Source organism: Battus philenor, unplaced genomic scaffold (genome assembly GCF_028537555.1).
Source record: "Battus philenor isolate CCGP_79_NKW_IND1 unplaced genomic scaffold, ilBatPhil1.0.hap1 SCAF_15, whole genome shotgun sequence".
NCBI classification, from domain to species: domain Eukaryota; kingdom Metazoa; phylum Arthropoda; class Insecta; order Lepidoptera; family Papilionidae; genus Battus; species Battus philenor.
Window position 1 is genome coordinate 12,714,097 of NW_027181677.1, and position 18,280 is coordinate 12,732,376.

Here is an 18,280-nt window from a genome sequence, read left to right on the forward strand (position 1 = left end):
CTATTTTATCGGATTGGGAGGCAGCCGTGCTCTTAGATCACTTTGGTGAACGTTCCATGGAGTGACTAATCTCAAGGGCCCCCACTAGGGAATTGGGCTGACACTCGTCAACAATACTCGCGAACAGAAGGGCAGCCGAGAGGGCCAAGTCTAGGCTTGGCCGGTTGCTATTTCATGGCTAATATCACTACAACCACTTCGGAAAGCGATAGCGCTGGGAGAAGTGGCTGAAGAAACTCCAATTATGCTTCCATCTAGTATGATGGGGGATTGGCGTCCCCTGTGATACACGACCCCGCCTTGTTTCAAGTCCGAATGGTTATCGAATAGGGACTATGACGGTGTGCAGTGTACGTGGCTTGTCTTGGACTTAATTGGCTCGGTTCACGGACGGTACAGAATTGTCGTAGTTTAAATTTCTATCAAATTGAACGCTTCTCATTTTGTCGTGTGATCACTGTGACTCAAAGTAAAAAATAATATGAAAAAACTGATTATCTAATTTATATATTATTTTTCTATATATATACGACATTTCCATCTAAATACTGACTCATCAATATATCTCAAGAATTGTAAGGCTTAGTAACTTGAAATTTAATGGAAATATTCCTTCCGTAGAATAGAGGTTAGATAAGAAAGGGAAGGTAGCAGCTAGCTGGTAATACCTGTATTAAAGGCATGGGTGTCTTTGGCACGTCGTAGTTCTCGAAGGGGCCGTTATACTGCTTCTTCTTGCAGGTGCAGGTCTTCTGCTGCCAGCACTGGCAGGCGCCGGTCTTCGCGGGCACGGTGGGGGTGCAGCAGGCCACAGGGCTGCCGCGCTTGGACTCGAAGCTCTTGTCAAGGTGGCAGGCGCCTCTTGGTACTGAATACTCGGAGGCACTGCCGCTTGAGCGAGAGTAAATGGAAGCTCTGTCGGAGTCCGATCGCTTCTCCATTATATTCTCCATTGTCCACATCGGGGACATCATAGAACCCGGTGTGTTCATTGTTGATGATCTGGAATGTTATTTATATTATGTAAACTAAATATTACAAATATATACAAATTTATCACCATTGCTGGGTGCAAAAGTCGAGAACAGTTTACTCATTCTTTTCCTGATGTATTCAAGTGATCACTATAAATGAAGAACTGGGTAAAAGCTTGAATAAATTAAAAAGTAACAGAAAAACTTAGCGTTAACAGTTCAATCAAAATACATATTAATGTAAGAGATAATATCGCAGTTTATACTCTTAAAGTGTTTTACTATTTTATATCCAATATATAAAATTCTCCTGTCACGGTGTTCGAACTTGAACTCCTCCGAAACGGCTTGACCGATTTTTACCGAATTTTACATGCGTATTCAGTATGTCTGAGAACCGGCTACTATTTATTTTCCATACCCCTAAGTGATAAGGGTGGTCCACCCCTAAATTTTATTTTTAATTTTTTAGACAATTTTTTTGGTTTTTATTTTATTATGATACTGCATACAAAAATACATACAAACCTAAATTCCCCCCCTCCCTACGATCAACCCTTATCTTACATTTGTTACTTAAAAACTTTAATTTTTTTTGCAAAACAACGTTTGCGGGATCAGCTAGTTACATTATAAGAGAGATAAAAGACCTGGTAAGCTGGCTCATCTTCCCCATGCAGCTGAAGGAGCAGCGCGGCAAGGACGTTGGCCGACGGAACTTCTCCTCGTTACTGTCGAGACTGGAGTCCAGGTCGGAGAGGCAGTGCATGGTCTGGCTGGCAGGGCCGTTCCACGCCGGCGACACGGATCGCGCGGACGAGTGGAAGCACTCGTCGACGCACGAGCTGCTGTCCGAGAAACGCTTCTCTAGCACTGTGAATTAAAGTTCATTATTGAGTAAAAGGAGACAACTGAGTTTTTTTCTTTTGTATCGCTACTGGAGTCAAAAACTTCAACCAGTCATTGTGTTACTTGACTTTTTAAGTAAGAACCATGTAGGTTGGTATTTTTTATGGCCCCCGCTATTGGGGTCCTCTTCTTCCACTTATTTAATTGGGAACAGGGTTTTGTATTTCTTAATATATTTTTTTTCACTAGAATTTTTATTTTCGTTCTCGTCTTCCATAGTACACAATATCTTTTTTCCTTTTTCTATCATTCTACAATTCCGTCTTCCTTTCTCAATCATTTCATTCCTTTCGTACATCCTCAAACACTTCAGTTATCCATTTCTATTACAGTATCACAGTTTTAATTGGTTTAATTATTTTCTCGTGTACATCAATTTTATCACGGGTTTATTTTACAATTGTTATTTTTTTTTAATATCAATGAATCTCTTTTAATAACTTTACAATGTTTTATCCGCCTATGTTTTGTTCTTGTCTATTGCGTTTGTTGCTACTTTAAACAACAATCATTATAGGTCGATTTAAGTAGTTAGTAAGACAGTTATGTTTGACATATAATTGACTGTGCTGGTCTATTTTGGGACAATCATATCTTCACTCCAGTAAAGAGTCACTTACCCGATCCACTTCTAGATGCGACGCTGAGTCGTGACTGCGCCTCGTGGCTGTGCGCTGTGAGGAGGTCACTGAGTTCCCTCCCGCCCTCCGCCGCGAACACGAACAGGCCTTCGCCCCGGCCGCACCGCGAGCCCCCCTCCACACAGAACCTCTTGTCGACGACACCGAAACGCCTGGAAACAAAGAGTGTACGGTATTAGTACCTGGTTTATTACTATCAGTGGCAGTAAACATTAAGAAAAGGACCAATATTTAGCCACTTCTATGAATTACACAACTACAACTTGGGAAAAGTATTTTTTTTATTTTATTCTTTTATTTCACTTTCTCCTTTCATCTTTCGCAATCTCTTATATTACTATTTCCTTCACTTTTCATTGCACGACTACCACTGCATGTGCGGAAGTGGTTAAATATTGGTCCTTTTCTTACTTAGGATGGACTTCCGCGAAGTAACGCCTGATTCCATTAAATGCAGTAAACATTTGTGAAGCAAACGTCTTTACAAAACCAATACTTCCGCGACCAACTCTAAAACAAAACTTGGTTAGGCACCCTACAATATATCACCAACGATTTTTAAGTTATTTTGACTACATTTTCCTCAGGAAAGTCGTAAAATCTTCGACAAATTACTGGTGGTAAAGAAAGTTGAAGGTAAAAGACCATGTACTCGTTCACCGATTCTTTAGACTAACCAAGTCAAGTCAGTGACAAAACTTCTTAATACTACCGTCTTGAGCAAAGACGAGCGTATATAGGCAATAGTTCGAAATAGACCAGCGTTTCAAAACGTACAATACCGTAAGTAATGAAGATACGTTTGAGATGTTAACATTATAATGCTTAATATACAATTGTCTTTTTACTTCGTAATGTAATAAGTTTTGATTAGCCATCGTTTCAGCCTATAGATGTCATCTGCAAAACTAGGTCTCACCCAAAGATATATATATATATATATATATATATATATATATATATATATATATATATATATATATAAAGTTATTTATAAGAATCGCCACTCTTGGCAGACAGGTTGGCGATTGTAGTGTGGTATTATGGTATCCAGGGGACAGTGCTACCCATCCTCTGGTGGAATTTAATTTGTAAGCAATGGCAACCCAAGAAGTGTGAATTATATAAGTTTGTATCTCCCCTACCATTAGTAAAAATATTCGAGAGCAGTAAGATATAATATTTATTCATATAGTACGCGACTGAAGAAAATATATTGCGCAACAAAGATCATTAGTCACAGACCACTAAACTACAACTTCGCACTAACTCACTGTACGTAAATCTGTCAATAAACAGTAGTTATTTCAGAAGCGCACATTGGTCTGTTCCGGGTGTCGTCAACATTGACATCCAAGGGTCACATAAAAAGATATTAAAATTAGTTCAAACAAATATTTTTAATAAAGTAAATTGGCAAAAAAAGTTAATTTTTCTCAGGTTGTAATTGTATATGTTTGACCTTTTCAATTGTACAGTCAATAATCATCACAGGTTCTATTAAAAGCCTACAAGACATTGTAATAGTGAGGGTGATGTTAAAAAGTAGTGTTTCTTAAAACATATTGTGTAAATGTGGAATTAACCAAGGCTCTGTTGCTCGTATTAAATGTACATATATGGTATATTTTAGTCATAGCGTAATATATGAGTGTAAACAGAGGCTAGAATATAAAATGATAAATAAATGTACATGTGGTTCGGGAGCAAAGGTTTGCGACCTCTGCTTAACACCGACCAACAATCAATCACACGAACAAAGCGCAAAGTTTTGTTAATGAAATATTCTCTTTCCTTATTAATTACCGACATACGGGCTATCCCTTCAATCTCTCGGCTGTCAACGGAACCATTATGAAACAAGAGAGTAATTGTTTTATTAGTTTTAATTTGCCCTTTAGTTTTACGACCAAACAGCAATAAATATTTCAGTGCTAGCGATTAGAAAACCGTTGCGTGTGGTACATGCGGGTGGGCCTATTTTTTATCGGGTGAAACTTTTGTGTACCCACATTTGGAATACGTTATCACATACTTTATTTACTGTTTATTATTGATCGGAATAGAATGAAGCTCTATGCTCGTGATTTTGAATTGATGATCGAATGAGCATTGGCAGGTTGAAGTAGCAGTGGTCGGGACATATATCACGTAGTATGAAAAGGACCAATATTTATCCACTTCCGCACATGCAGTCGTAGTCGTGCAACAAAGTGCACCGCCCGCCAGCCCGCTGATAAATGCGCATGCGGCAAACAATGCGAATTACAGAACTACCACCGATTAGTGCCACAGTGTGTTTGGCACTAATTAGTGTAACATAACTCTTTAAGATGCCCCGTGGAGGGGTGAAACACGTGTTGAATGATTTAGCGGTGGTAGTTGTGCACGTGCACTTTGTTCCACGACTACGACTGCATCTGCAGAAGTGGCTAAATATTGGTCCTTTTCTTACTTAGGATAGACTTCCGCGAAATAACGCCCGATTCCATTAAACATATCACATAGAACAGATGAACACAACAAGCAATTATGGATGTTCGATATTTTCATTTCTATATTTTTCAATACCACTCCTTTTTGGGCAGCACTAGTTCTCCCCTGCCATGTGTGGGGTAGGAACATTACAACTTGGGAAAAGTATTATTTTTTTTTCTTTTATTCTTTTATTTCCCTTTTTCCTTTCATCCTTCACAATCTCTTATATTGCTATTTCCTTCTGTCATTCACAATCTCTATCTTTCTTCACATTCAAATCGTCTCCCGTGCATCACCTTCCTTCTCTCATCTTCATTTCTAGTCCATCGGTAAACGTGCACCCTTATACAGGATGTGTGACTCTTTCGTAACTTTTAAAAGACAATTTCGTTCGAAATTATTGAGTGCAGACAATACAATTTAAACCTCATTGAAACGTGACGGCTTGCCGTGACTCGTAATTAATGCAGAATGCGTTGGATCTTTGATCCCTGCTTAGTAATGTCTTATTTGTTTTGTCATTGTGTGACTTTAAATCATTAAATGTTCTTAGTGAGATAGTTATAAGGTAACAATTGTAGCTAATTTTATATTTCTAAGTTTGTACTTTCTCACTGCCTTTTGTTACTGTTTATCTCCAATAAAGTAAATAAATAAACATTATGACAGTTTTGGCGCAATTTTTCGATTTTATTTACATTTTACTATTTGTTGTAATTTCTATTTTTAGTTTTTAATATTTATACAATTAAAGCTATTCTATTATCTTTTCTTATTAACTAAACCAATATTGCTTTATTCAAGACTAGCTTGGGATCTTGATCGACCCTTTTTGACTTATTTCTTAGTCTTATTCTTTTCTTTTGTATATTATACTACTTTTTTTGGAAAATTCTAGAAATATAGGGCGACAATTACCTTCGCCCATGAAGGAGGCGAAGTTGCCTTCTTCGATCTGCTTCCCGATCCTGACCATCAATCAATCATCAATCAGAGCGGAGACCAACAATTCCTTTTGGAAGTCTCAGGGGGGGGGGGGGATATCTTACCAGTGGATATCTTACGAGTGAAATGAATGATGATAATAATGATAATTGATCGGAATAAGTGAAAAGTCAAATATGTGAATATTGTTCTACTGGTTTAGACTTTTCCGTTTAGCAACGCATTTAGCGAATCAATGTTATCTATGTACACAGATTAAACACATTCTGCGTAACAGCCGGCGAAATAACGAACTCTCTGTAAATTTATTTACGCGTGACAGCTGACGCGTACCACAGATAACGTATGCAACGTGACACAACGCACAGACAAAACGAAAACGGCGGTACTTGATTTATCGCTCTATGCCATTTGACAGGGGCGAGGTGAAATTTCACGCAGAACGCACGCAAACCCCGGAGCGAGGGGATAGCGCGACGAAAATGATTTGACCGCCATGGAATTTCATTTCGCATGGCGTCGTCGACTGGCTTGAATTTCGTGCACCTCTGATATCCGCTCGACGTCTTCGGGGGAATAACGGATATAAAGAATCTAGATAATGCTTTGATATATTTTATTTATGAATTTCGGAAAAATGGACGAAAAATTTGATTTATTATAAGTTCAGCAAGACGACGTAGATTATAACTAAACATGTGGTATGTTCAATGTATATCTTAAATTTAAGTAAACACAGCATTCTTTGCATCAAACAAAATAAGGGTAATCGGCAAAAATATGTTTAGATATAAAAAAGTCAACATTATATTAGAAAAAACCACACTATTATCGTCGCCTTCCCTAAAGCTATCTATGGGGTGATACACCATAATCCCCACGCTCGACAGGCAGGTTGGCGGTTGCAGTTTCGTATAATGGCAAGCAGAGGACGCTGCTGCTCATCCTCTGAAAACTTGTTTGTGAGCAGTAACAATCCTATATAATTAATGCATGGAATTATACAAGATTCCATCCCAGGAATCGAACCTATGAACCCACGTTTCAGTCTTTACTACTTGACTGCCACAAAACACTATTATAATAATTATGATAGATTAAAGGGGTCACCAACCTACGGCCCGCGAGCCACATGTGACTCTTTGAATGATAATCGTGGCCCGCTATGAATGTATACTAAGTAAGAAAGGGACTAATATATAGCTACTTCTGCTGTGTAGCAGTAGTCGTGCAATGAAGTGCACCGCCCGCCAACCCGCTGATAAATGCGCGTGCGGCAAAAAATGCGAAACACAACTACCACCGTTAATTCACTCAACACGTGTTTCACCCCTCCACGGGGCATCCTCAGGAGTAATGTAAACACATCAGTGCCAAACACCGAGTTAACTGGCTGGTTAACTGGCAATTTATCAGCAGGCTGGCGGGCGGTGCACTTCATTGCACGACTACTGCTGCATAGCGAAAGTAGCTATATATTAGTCTCTTTCTTACTTAGGGTGGACTTCCGCAAAGTAACGCCCGAATCTATTAGATATGATTTTTTATAAATAGGGCTTGTTATTGTTTTCTGTTATTAAACGTATGTTTAGCATTATCATATTTCTCTTCAACCAGTTGTCGAACACCGAGTCTCGGTTTTTGGCACTGGCCGGTTTAGTAGCTATATATTAGTCCCTTTCTTATTTAGGATGGACTTCCGCAAAGTAACGCCTGAATCTATTAGAATGTACACTAGTTCTTTATGTCTCTGTGTTCATAAATTTTTCGTAGCGACGACGAACAGATAGACAAGTCGTGGTTAGATTTGCTGGTTTATGCTTAGATGGGGGTGAATCCGTTAACATTATCAAACGAAAGATGATATAGAAGTTATAGAATATTTATTAAAAATAATAAATCTGTTCTATGTGTTTCTCTATATCCCTGTTACCGGTCTATACAGGTAGGGTACACTAAGTTCCTGGGGCAGCTGGAGACGACGGCGTCCATACCTCTTTGTATGAATTAAATTGAAATCGGCAATCGCGCGGTACTATCAATTTCTATTTCATTTAATAAATTAATTTCCTTATATACCTCACTATCCTTTTTTCTTACGATTTCTTCCTTATTTACACAGGGTGATTGTAAAAGACTAATGTATTGCTGAATTAATGACTTGAATTATTTGGTTTCAGAAGTAATGAATAATATAATAATAGCATAGTATGAAAAAGCGTTTTAATAATTCTAATTACTACGCATTTAAATTATTTAATGTTTACTATCTATACCAACAGATAAAAAATAATGTAAATATTTTAGAGTGATAACTTTCTACAGTATGTTTGGAAATAGTTGTAAGAAATTTTAAGATTTAATCTGACAAATGTGCTATGCAAGATGCGTATCTTTTAAAGCTTTTACATCACTAAACAATCATCCTGTATATATGATATATTTTGTATATATAGCAGTTGGGCCACCCACGGTATTGTTATCTAGTCGACCGAGGCTTCCGCGTTTGCGAACAGCTTTATCAGATGTTATCAGATACTTAAACCTGTACTTGACTAAGGATTACTTTAGGTCCACGTGGAAACTCCTTTTTAAGTTAAAAGGATCGTTGATTATTCTTAAATTATTTTTAATTAAAATAATAACTGTATGTTTGTCTCTTTACTTCTAGTATATATATAATAGTAAATTCGACAGCACTTGTACTTTTTAAATGTCTGCCTGTCCTAAATTATTATTTATTTATTTTTATTATGGCTGTGAGGAGACATCGAATCGGCAATGAAACGTAATATGATACTCTGCCTCATTAGCGATCACTGTCTTCAATAAGCAATGGTGACGGTAATTTTCGAAATTTTCCAGAATCCAATAAGTATAGATAATACATTAAATATAATAATTTTAAGTATAAAAATTTTATAAACGTCGTGTCGTTGTGGAGTCTTTTTTATTAATGTCGATTTTACCGCGCGGCAACCCTTTTATACGTTTACGAACAACTAGCGCCATCTGTCAACGCCAACTTAAACTACAGAGTTCCGACATTTAATTTTATTGTTACATATTCCTTGACGAAGGTAATCGATATAGTCCAGCGTATTGGCAAATCGAAGTGGCAGTGACACATAGTATGCAGAACAGATAGTCGCTGAGGTCTTCAGGTTTCATGATTAGAAACAACTACCCAGCAAGAGCAAGGAAGTAAACTCACAAGGTAGATAGACTTTTTTGTTCAGGTCGTCATAAGCCGCTGGATAAACGCCGTGTGTAACTGTTCCTTTAGCGATAGTGCTTCACGGTGATATTTTTATTAACCCTTTCCACTCCAAGGCTGTTATGTAGCATCGATAAAACTTAATTGAATTATAGTATCTTGCGATTCTAGAATATGTTTCATTCATTCGTGATTCAAACATTTTAGTAACAAAAATCTTTCCTGTTTTAAAATTTTCCGCAAAATGAAGTATTACACCATGTCGAGTATCACTCGACAGTGGAGCTTGTGGAACAAAATCAGTGTCGAGTGACACTCGACATTGGAGTGGAAAGGGTTAATTCATATTATTATCTACTTTAGATCATTTATAGTGATCAATTGTTTACGTCATGAGAAGAAAAGCAAAAGAGTCCAATTTGATAGCAATTGGAATCATATTAACCCTTTCGTTACCAGAGCCGGAGTCAGCCGGCATCCACCTTGTAATCTGGACTTATGTGTAGATCCCTGTTTTAAGATTTATCACAGCCAAATAAATTACTAAGAATTATCATAACTTCTATTTTTATTAAACCGTTTTATTTAGTTCGATCCATACGGAATTTATTTGTTTATTTATTTGGGTCAACATTAGAAATTGAAATTTAAGCACCTTCCCGTAATCAGATTGATCTGAAATTTGGTACACACATTTAATTTAGATGACAATACAATATAATAAAATCAATAACATTATAAATCTAAGATGGCCGCCGATACAAGATGGCGGATTACACATTTTTCCTTAACCCCCTCAATATGGGTATCAAATGAAAGGGCTACACTAGTAAAACACGATGATTATGTCAAAATTTAAAATTCAAGATGGACGCCGTTTCAATATGGTGGACTAGGTATATATTTTTCTACAACCACCACAATATGGGTATCAAATAAAACGGTTTAAAAAACCGTTTTTTTTCCGGTTTTTATACATAAATGAGAAAATTCGAATATCAGCCTACCGTCATGCAATGTGAACTTCGCGGTACACATGCACGGATTAGTAGCGTAACTATGGAGGTAAGGAAAGGTTAATCGTACTACAATGGCATACGCCTTAGAATAAAGTTATGTTTATTCTAAACACGGCCTGGTAAGAGAAGATCCCACAACAAACTCAGACGGGCATTTCTTGTGATCGTTGTTTTATATACGCCCACTGCAAGGAATTGGATTACGCCAAAAATATCTTGTAGGAGATAGGTCGTCGATTGTATCTTGATTCTCTTCTGGCTCGTTCCTACGCTTCTTTTCTTTTTTCTTCTTTTGCTTCACTTATTTTGCAGCTATATCTGTACATTTTGTCTACAACCGTGTTGGTCAATTTGGCGATGCCCATAATTTTATGAGGGATATACAGTATGGTATACACACAAGAAGATCATGTCCGTGCTATGGAAAATTGTTAATGAACAGTGAAAATCTCAATCTCATATAATAAATGCATGAGTGGATTAGATAAGATTGTATACCGGTAATCGAAGTCGCGATCGTAGCGAAAGTATCATTCCTCTACTTTTGGGCTATAGCTGCTACATTTCTTGTTATGTGTTCTCACATTAACTGTTGATAAATATTTTATACCGTACTTATAGAATTTTTTTGTTTTGATTCCTTTAAATTCATAGCAGGTTTCTGTCAAATTAAATGGGATTTTATTGTAAAATAATGTACAAAAATTAAAAAAAAATGTGTAGAGTAAAAAAACATTTCTTTACTTATATCCGAGCACCTGCGTGCTGCTAAAAGGAAGCCTCGTGTCCGATGTCGGATGTGGATTCCAACTTTATATCCCATAAAACCGTGTCTGAGAACCATTAATCCATACGGATCGCTTGCCTTGACTTCTCTACTAAATAATTGATAAACTGTAATGGTTGGACATCATAATGATGTAATATTGTATGAAGGGTGGGAGACGAAGTGCTGATATCCGCATTTAACAGTCGGGCGATATATGGTACTAGTAATATTTATATAAATAATTATATAAATGTATGTATATATATATACACTAGGTCCCAAAAATGGAATTGTGTTTACCTAAGAGATCAAAGATGAAGTCAATTAAGACGAAACTATGAAGGTAGGAACGAAAAGAATGAATATAAATCAACATTTGATCAATTTTATTATGTAACATTAAAACCGCGACGTAAAATACAACTAGCGCCATCTAGTATAAAATAGAGGAACGTAATAAATCTCATGTTGACATTGTTACAATACTTATTTTATCCACATGTGTTACTGTCTAATGAATCAAGACCGGAGATATTATTAAAAAAAATATGAAGATAAGTGATGATGAAAGCTTACTTTAACTTATCGATGTGAACACGACTTTCTTATGTCATCATCGTCAGAGGTCTATTGCTGGATTAAGGTCTTTCCAGAGATTTCTAATAGGAATTATTCGAGCCGGTATCCATTTTGTGAATACAGTTATACGCTGCGGTTGCCGGTCTGTGATCTCAATTCCTGAAGTCCCAGCCGCTATCAGTTCATAATACTATGTAGCTTTACCAGTTGCTCCGTAATGCCAATTCGCTGAGCTGTGATTGGTTACTTTCGGTCCTCTAATTCTCTTCCTAACTCTTTCTCTATGGATTGTTAAACGACTTTCAACTCGCCAATGAGGCAGAGTTAGAGACCACATTTTTGTAGCTAAGTCATCACTGTTAACATATATTTGTCGTAGATTTTTTGAGCGTTTTTAACAAAGCAAAAAGAAAAATTAAAATGTTAGAGTGTAAAATATTTTAAATAGCAAATGTAATTTGAGTCGATGAAAGCGAAGTAAAAAAGGTGACGTTAGAAAGGTAAATAAAATATGAAAAGGAATGGAAGAGAATGTAACGAATAGAAGAAAGATGTATAGAAGATAAAAGATGCGGATAAAAATAAAGAAATCAGTGAAAAATATATTGAGAAGATATTGTCAATGCGTACGTAAGACAGGGGAATGTTCGTAAAAAAACATAATAATGAAGTATAATAGGGTGTTTAGGTTAATATAATATATACTAGTGACACTGAAATACCAATTCGAACGATTTGTCGCAAGAGAATCAGCAATCATGTCACGTACTCCCTTTATTAGGGACGTTCTACGACGTGGTTAGTATGCATTGGATCATCTGCCGTGAAAATTGTTTACTATTTACGTAATTATTGCTACCCCAAAGTGTCTTGCGGTTAACTTTTAGATAATTTCGCTAGACTGGGACACTCGTTTCCGGTTTAATCACGTGACTTGAAGTTTTAAGTGTTTTATCTATCTGCCTTACACCATGTTTGCTTAAACCAGAGCTCCCCAAACTGTTTTTGTGTCGTAGACCCCTTGCCATGTTTTTCCGTGTTGGGTAGACCCCCTACCTGATATTGATTTCCTGTAAATTTCTAACTGTAGTGAAGTTCAGTGCTAAAAACTTAAAGTAAAAACATATGTTAATACGAGGGCCAAACTGAAAGTTTTTAGAACTGGCAACTTAAAAGCATTATATTAAAAAAATAAGTTTAAATTTTGAAAATAGAACTCTTTACCAATAATATTGAGTATACATTTCATTCATTTGTCATTTGTTTTACGATTTGGCGGCAAATTGAAAATTGTCTGTGCACGTCAGAATGAATTTAAGCCGAGAAAATTTTCGTGCAATGATTTTTTATGACTTTCGATGTCATATAAGTCAACAAGAAAGTTATGATAGACTTCGATTGGCTTTTCACGATGAAGCCCCATCTCGTGCCACAGTTTACAACTGGTTTAATGAATTCAAACGTGGTCGAACTAATCTCACCGATGATTTGCGTGAGGGACGGCCTTCTACAGCGACGACTGAAGACAATATCAGTGTTGTGCGGCGTATGATAGAGACTGACAAAAGAGTGACCTATCAGCAGATTCGGACAAGTCTAGGCATAGGTATGAGTCAAGTGCACAAAATCCTCCATGAACATTTAGCGGTCAGGAAGCTTTGTGCCCGCTGGATACCGCATAATTTGACCGAGGCTCAAAAACTCCGCCGTGTTGATTGGTGCCGAGAAATGATCCAAAAATTTAACGGAGATGACTCAAATGCTGTGTTCGACATACTAACGGGTGACGAAAGCTGGATTTACTGTTATGATCCGGAAACCAAAAGACAGTCTGCTCAGTGGGTGTTTCCTTCCGAAGAGTTGCCAACTAAAGTGGAGAGAGGTCGAAGTGTTGGAAAAAAGATGGTGGCCTCGTTCTTCGGAAAGACAGGTCATTACGCGACAGTTGTCTTAGAGGATCAGAAAACGGTTAATGCAGAGTGGTACACTAACAACTGTTTGCCACTTGTCTTGGAAAAAGTTCGAGAGAAACGACCTCGCAGCAGGATCCTCCTTCATCACGACAATGCCTCGTCGCACACCGCCAGGCAAACGATCGACTATTTGGCGACCTCAGCCGAGGAATTACTGGGTCACCCGCCGTATAGCCCCGACCTCGCACCCTGCGATTTTTATTTATTCCCGAAAATAAAAGAAAAACTTCGAGGAAAACATTTTATGGACGCCGAAGAAGCAGTGGCTGCGTTTCAAAACGCCGTCGAAGAGACCCCTAAGGCCGAGTGGGCAAGGTGCTTTTCTCAATGGTTCCATCGAATGCAGCGATGTATTGATGTAAATGGACGCTATTTTGAAAAGTTATAATAAAACTAATAACTTGCTAGAATGCTTAGTTTTTGATTTTCTAAGAACTTTCAGTTTGACCCTCGTACGTAACATTAAATAAACATAAAATTAACTATAAATAAAATAACATAAGCAATAAGTCAATATTTTTAGTGAGAAGGATGAACCTGATGCTTTAATAATAAATTATCAACATTTGGCGTCAATTTTGTAAGAGTTAATCTTAAATCTCCTCGGCTAATGATGTCCAGTCTGTTTCTTTTTTTTTTGTTAGGAGATTGGTAACAGCGCTCCACTAGGTATGATGATGAAAAGGAAATTTTTTTTTACTTAATAGGTACTTTTATAAATAATGTAAATGTTTTGATAATTTTAAAATAGTATGATGTAAGTAAATAGGTACTATCAGTGTATGTCATCGACCCTCAATTTTTTTTCGCTGCCGTAGACCTCTTGCAGGTTGTCATAGACCCCTAGGGGTCGATACAGACCACTTTGAGAATCACTGGCTTAAACTATGTTCGTCGGTTAAGATTAATACAGCGTTATTTGAATGACATTTTTTTTTGAGGATCATAAACAGATAGATATTTGCAGTGAGTTAAAAATTTGTTATTCTTTGATTAACTACCCGTTTTTGAGTTTCTAGTATTTTGTATGATTTGCGATATCTAAAGCACCTTTCAATTATAGTTTAAGAATCTGATCTGAAGCAAGCAAACATTATATTGTGCAAATTACAAATGTAGACAGAAATTTTGGTATTCATGTAAAAGTTTCTTTAGCACAATTTACTAAATATTAATAACCTCTTTTTGGTTTTAAAGGGAAAATCTTGTAGATGGACACAATATTCCCTTCCGTTTGGGGGATTGACAGAATATGTGAGGTTCCTACCTACTAAAACACCTAATAGATTCAGGCGTTACTTTGCGGAAGTCCATCCTAAGTAAGAAAAGGACTAATATATAGCTACTTCCGCTATGCAGCAGTGTGTTTTGGTGTGTTTCGAAATCATACAACATTGCATTTCTGCATCTGGACATAGACTACAAGATATATATAAAGAGGGTTAAGGAGAAATTAATTTTTACCGATAAGCCAATACAGTCTTCCGAATTTTCACTTGATATATTATTTACTGTTATACGGTTTGCACAAGTTAAGCTATTAAGTTATTATTAAGTTAATCAATGAGAGATATATATACGTTTAAGGTTAGTTCTATATAATACAGTTCATTTCAGTAAACCCCTCATTGCTCTCGTCTCCGCCCTGGACCATTAATCGTGGCCGTCTCAGACACTCGGACTCGAACCCCGAACGCCGCGAAAGTGCCATTAGCTCCCACGTCACCGACACACTTAAATAAATTTCCCCTTCATTCTTATTTTTCGTTGTTTATTGCAAAGAGAGTAACGAATATGTCACTTAATATCTAGTAAACACTTGAGTGTTGGAAACGTGATGTAACAGCGAAATTTACTATGATGTTTCGCAGTTTAAACTAGCAATACAGGCGCTAGTTTTTGATGAGAACCATAATTATACATCATCATCATTTCATCCGTAAGATGTCCACTGTTGGGAATAGGCCTGTCCAATAAGACCTCTTTGAGGGGCCCGCATTCAACGTTTATTGATGACGTCAACAAAGACACCTGTCCTTACGGGTGTATCCGAACGCTTGCTATTTCTATGAAAAAAAATAAATAAAAGAAAAAGAAAAATGAAAATAATAAACAAGTGATAGTATAGCCGGTAATAAAAATGTAAATTAAGTGCGATATATAGTAAGAAAATAAATAAGAATTGAGAATAAATAAATTGTTAAACTAATGATGAGAATAATAAACGTAAAATTGTAAAACTCCGGAGGGAAGGCTCAGGAATTGGCGATGTATGGAAAGGAATGAAAGAAATTGCGAGGGAAATTAGAGGAAAGAATAAAAGACATTGAGAAGGACGAAAGACGAGTATGGTATGTATGTAATATTTATGTACATAAAGACCCTGACCCATGATTAGGATTAAACGAGAGACCCTAATTTTTTTTTAAATTTTGATTGTTACTTTTTTATTATTCAAAAAACAATTAACAAGCAAAAATCTCAGACATAGGGCGTCCACGGCTTGACTCTTTTACAATATCCAATACAAATTAAAAAAAATCTTTGACACTGTGTTTGGCACTAATCGGTGTAACATAACTCCTGAATATGCCCCGTGGAGGTGTGAAACACACGTTGAGTGATTTGACGGCGGCAGGTGTGTAATTCGCATTGTTTGCCGCATACGCATTTATCAGCGGACTGGCGGGCGGTGCACTTTGTTGCACGACTACCACTGCATGTGCGGAAGTGGCTAAATATTGGTCCTTTTCTTACTTTTTTCTTCTTCATTCAAATAGATACTTTTGAATCGTCGATATTTAGAATAGCATCGTTACAAATAAGTCTGTCCATCTGTGACATCCATGCCCTGTTTCCTGTTCCGTGGTCTACAATCCAGAATTTTAAGGTATTTGTAATTCTGTTCTGCGCGCTATGAGGCCTACTCAGTATCTTCCAAGTGCCAGTCTGTTAGGACACTTTGGTTCCAACACATACGCTTATATTAGGTTGACCAGAAACTAATGTTGTTTCTGTCGACGTACTTTACAGAAAAACCGATTGATTGACCTTTCTGGCATTGTATTTGTAAACTAGATGGCAAAAGGTTGTTGATAACTAAGGTAAATATATTGTTAAAGATGTAGTCGTGTGAATTTAACTTAAGAAAGCGACATTACTTTCCTATTCCCCTATACAGATCACGCACTCTAACGTGTGTCCAATTCCATTGTTAGTTTGCATTAAGAATTCAGACAGTTGTTATTGTCCACGAGATTTGCTGTTCCTTTCGAAATATGTATTATTACTGGTCACTGTAATCTTGACTTTACAATTAGGATCAGTTCTGTTTTCATTCTTGTACTCATATATACTCATAAATGCCGAGCCATCGTAACTATATTTAAGTTTTTTTTTATGACCCCCGCTATTGGGGGCCTCTCGTACCCCTATTTATGGTGGGACAGGGACTTTATTTGCAATTTAATTTTTCACATGATTTTTTATTTTCTCTCTCTTCTTTCATATTTTACTTTCTCTTTCGGTCTATTATCTTTCTTTCATGCTACATATCTACTTTCTTAACCTTTTGCTCTGTTCATCTATCATTCTTTCCTCTTTCCTCTTTTCTTTTTACATTTTTTCATTTTACATTTTTACTTACTTTCTATAATACATTATATGTCACATTTGAATTTTATTTTATCACATTTTATCACATTTCTTATTGTATATTTGGATTTTTATTTTTTGTATAACGTTTTTAACTATTTTCTTGCAACAATCGAGGAATTATTTCCTAGTTTCTTTTTCGCCTATCAGGGAGGCTATTGTCTCCTCCCTGATTTTAAAGCCACACCGGCACTCGAATTCGAGCCGGAGTACTATATTTAAGTTTAACATTGACTGGAGTATCTCTTGTACTTCAGAGACACAGCATAAGTTAACTGGCTTAACGGTTTAACTTTGAGCCGGTTCGGCGACGTCAACATCGATTAAATAACCGCGACTCTCGTTCATTGTTAAGTTTTAACTGTTTTAGTTAAATGTTCGCTATTTGTTATGGTCGAGCTAAAAGGTTTGGTTACAATGTTTGACAAATGTTTAACTGTCTTAGTACTGTTTTTTGTAGTGTGATATCTTTATTACTATAGTGTAAATTAATATAAACGAAAAAACAGATTGGTAACATTAATAGACTAGCGGTAAAGAACTGAGATTTGCGTTCGTTGGTCGCGGATTCGATTCCCGGTATACAATCCTATATAATTAACAGTGCTCACAAATAAGTTTCCATAGATGTTCAGCAGCGTCCCCTGTGTACCATAATACCACACTGCAATAACAAACTCGCCTGTCAAGTATAGCAATTATGGTATATCCCCCCATAAAAACATTTGGGGGAGGCCTATACCTAGAAGTGGCTGTTACTATATTAAGATAGGTTCTTCTCAGTGGGAGTTTGGACTTTATATTTTATGTTATGCGATATTATTATAGTACAGCTAAGTTTATTCTAAATACTATTAAATTTGTGAACATTGTAATTGACGAAAAGTTGAACAAAATGCATGGTTATATATGAAAATAACTTGATTTTGTCTTGTTTTACAAGAAATCTGAGCAAGGCACCATACTCTACCTTGGGAGGGGAGGGGAGGGGGAAGGGAGATTATTATATTAAGATTATTATTAATTTTTTTCTATAATATGCTTAATGGTATTCAATGAAAAATATATTTAGATATACGCATCAGAAAAAAGAAATAAATATAATGTATGTCTGTACAAAAC

At 36.6% G+C, this 18,280-nt stretch overlaps 1 protein-coding gene across 1 annotated transcript in view; it reads right to left on the minus strand.

Annotated features, from left to right (window-relative positions):
• LOC137918621 (protein Dok-7-like) overlaps positions 1-18,280 on the minus strand; it is a 287,040-nt gene that overhangs the window by 3,957 nt on the left and 264,803 nt on the right. Inside the window, exons 6-8 of the mRNA XM_068761449.1 lie at positions 2,504-2,676; positions 1,625-1,847; positions 669-1,002 (exon numbers count right to left, since the gene is read on the minus strand). Of these exons, the coding sequence (XP_068617550.1) occupies positions 669-1,002; positions 1,625-1,847; positions 2,504-2,676 (730 nt within the window). The remainder of the gene's footprint in view (positions 1-668; positions 1,003-1,624; positions 1,848-2,503; positions 2,677-18,280) is intronic.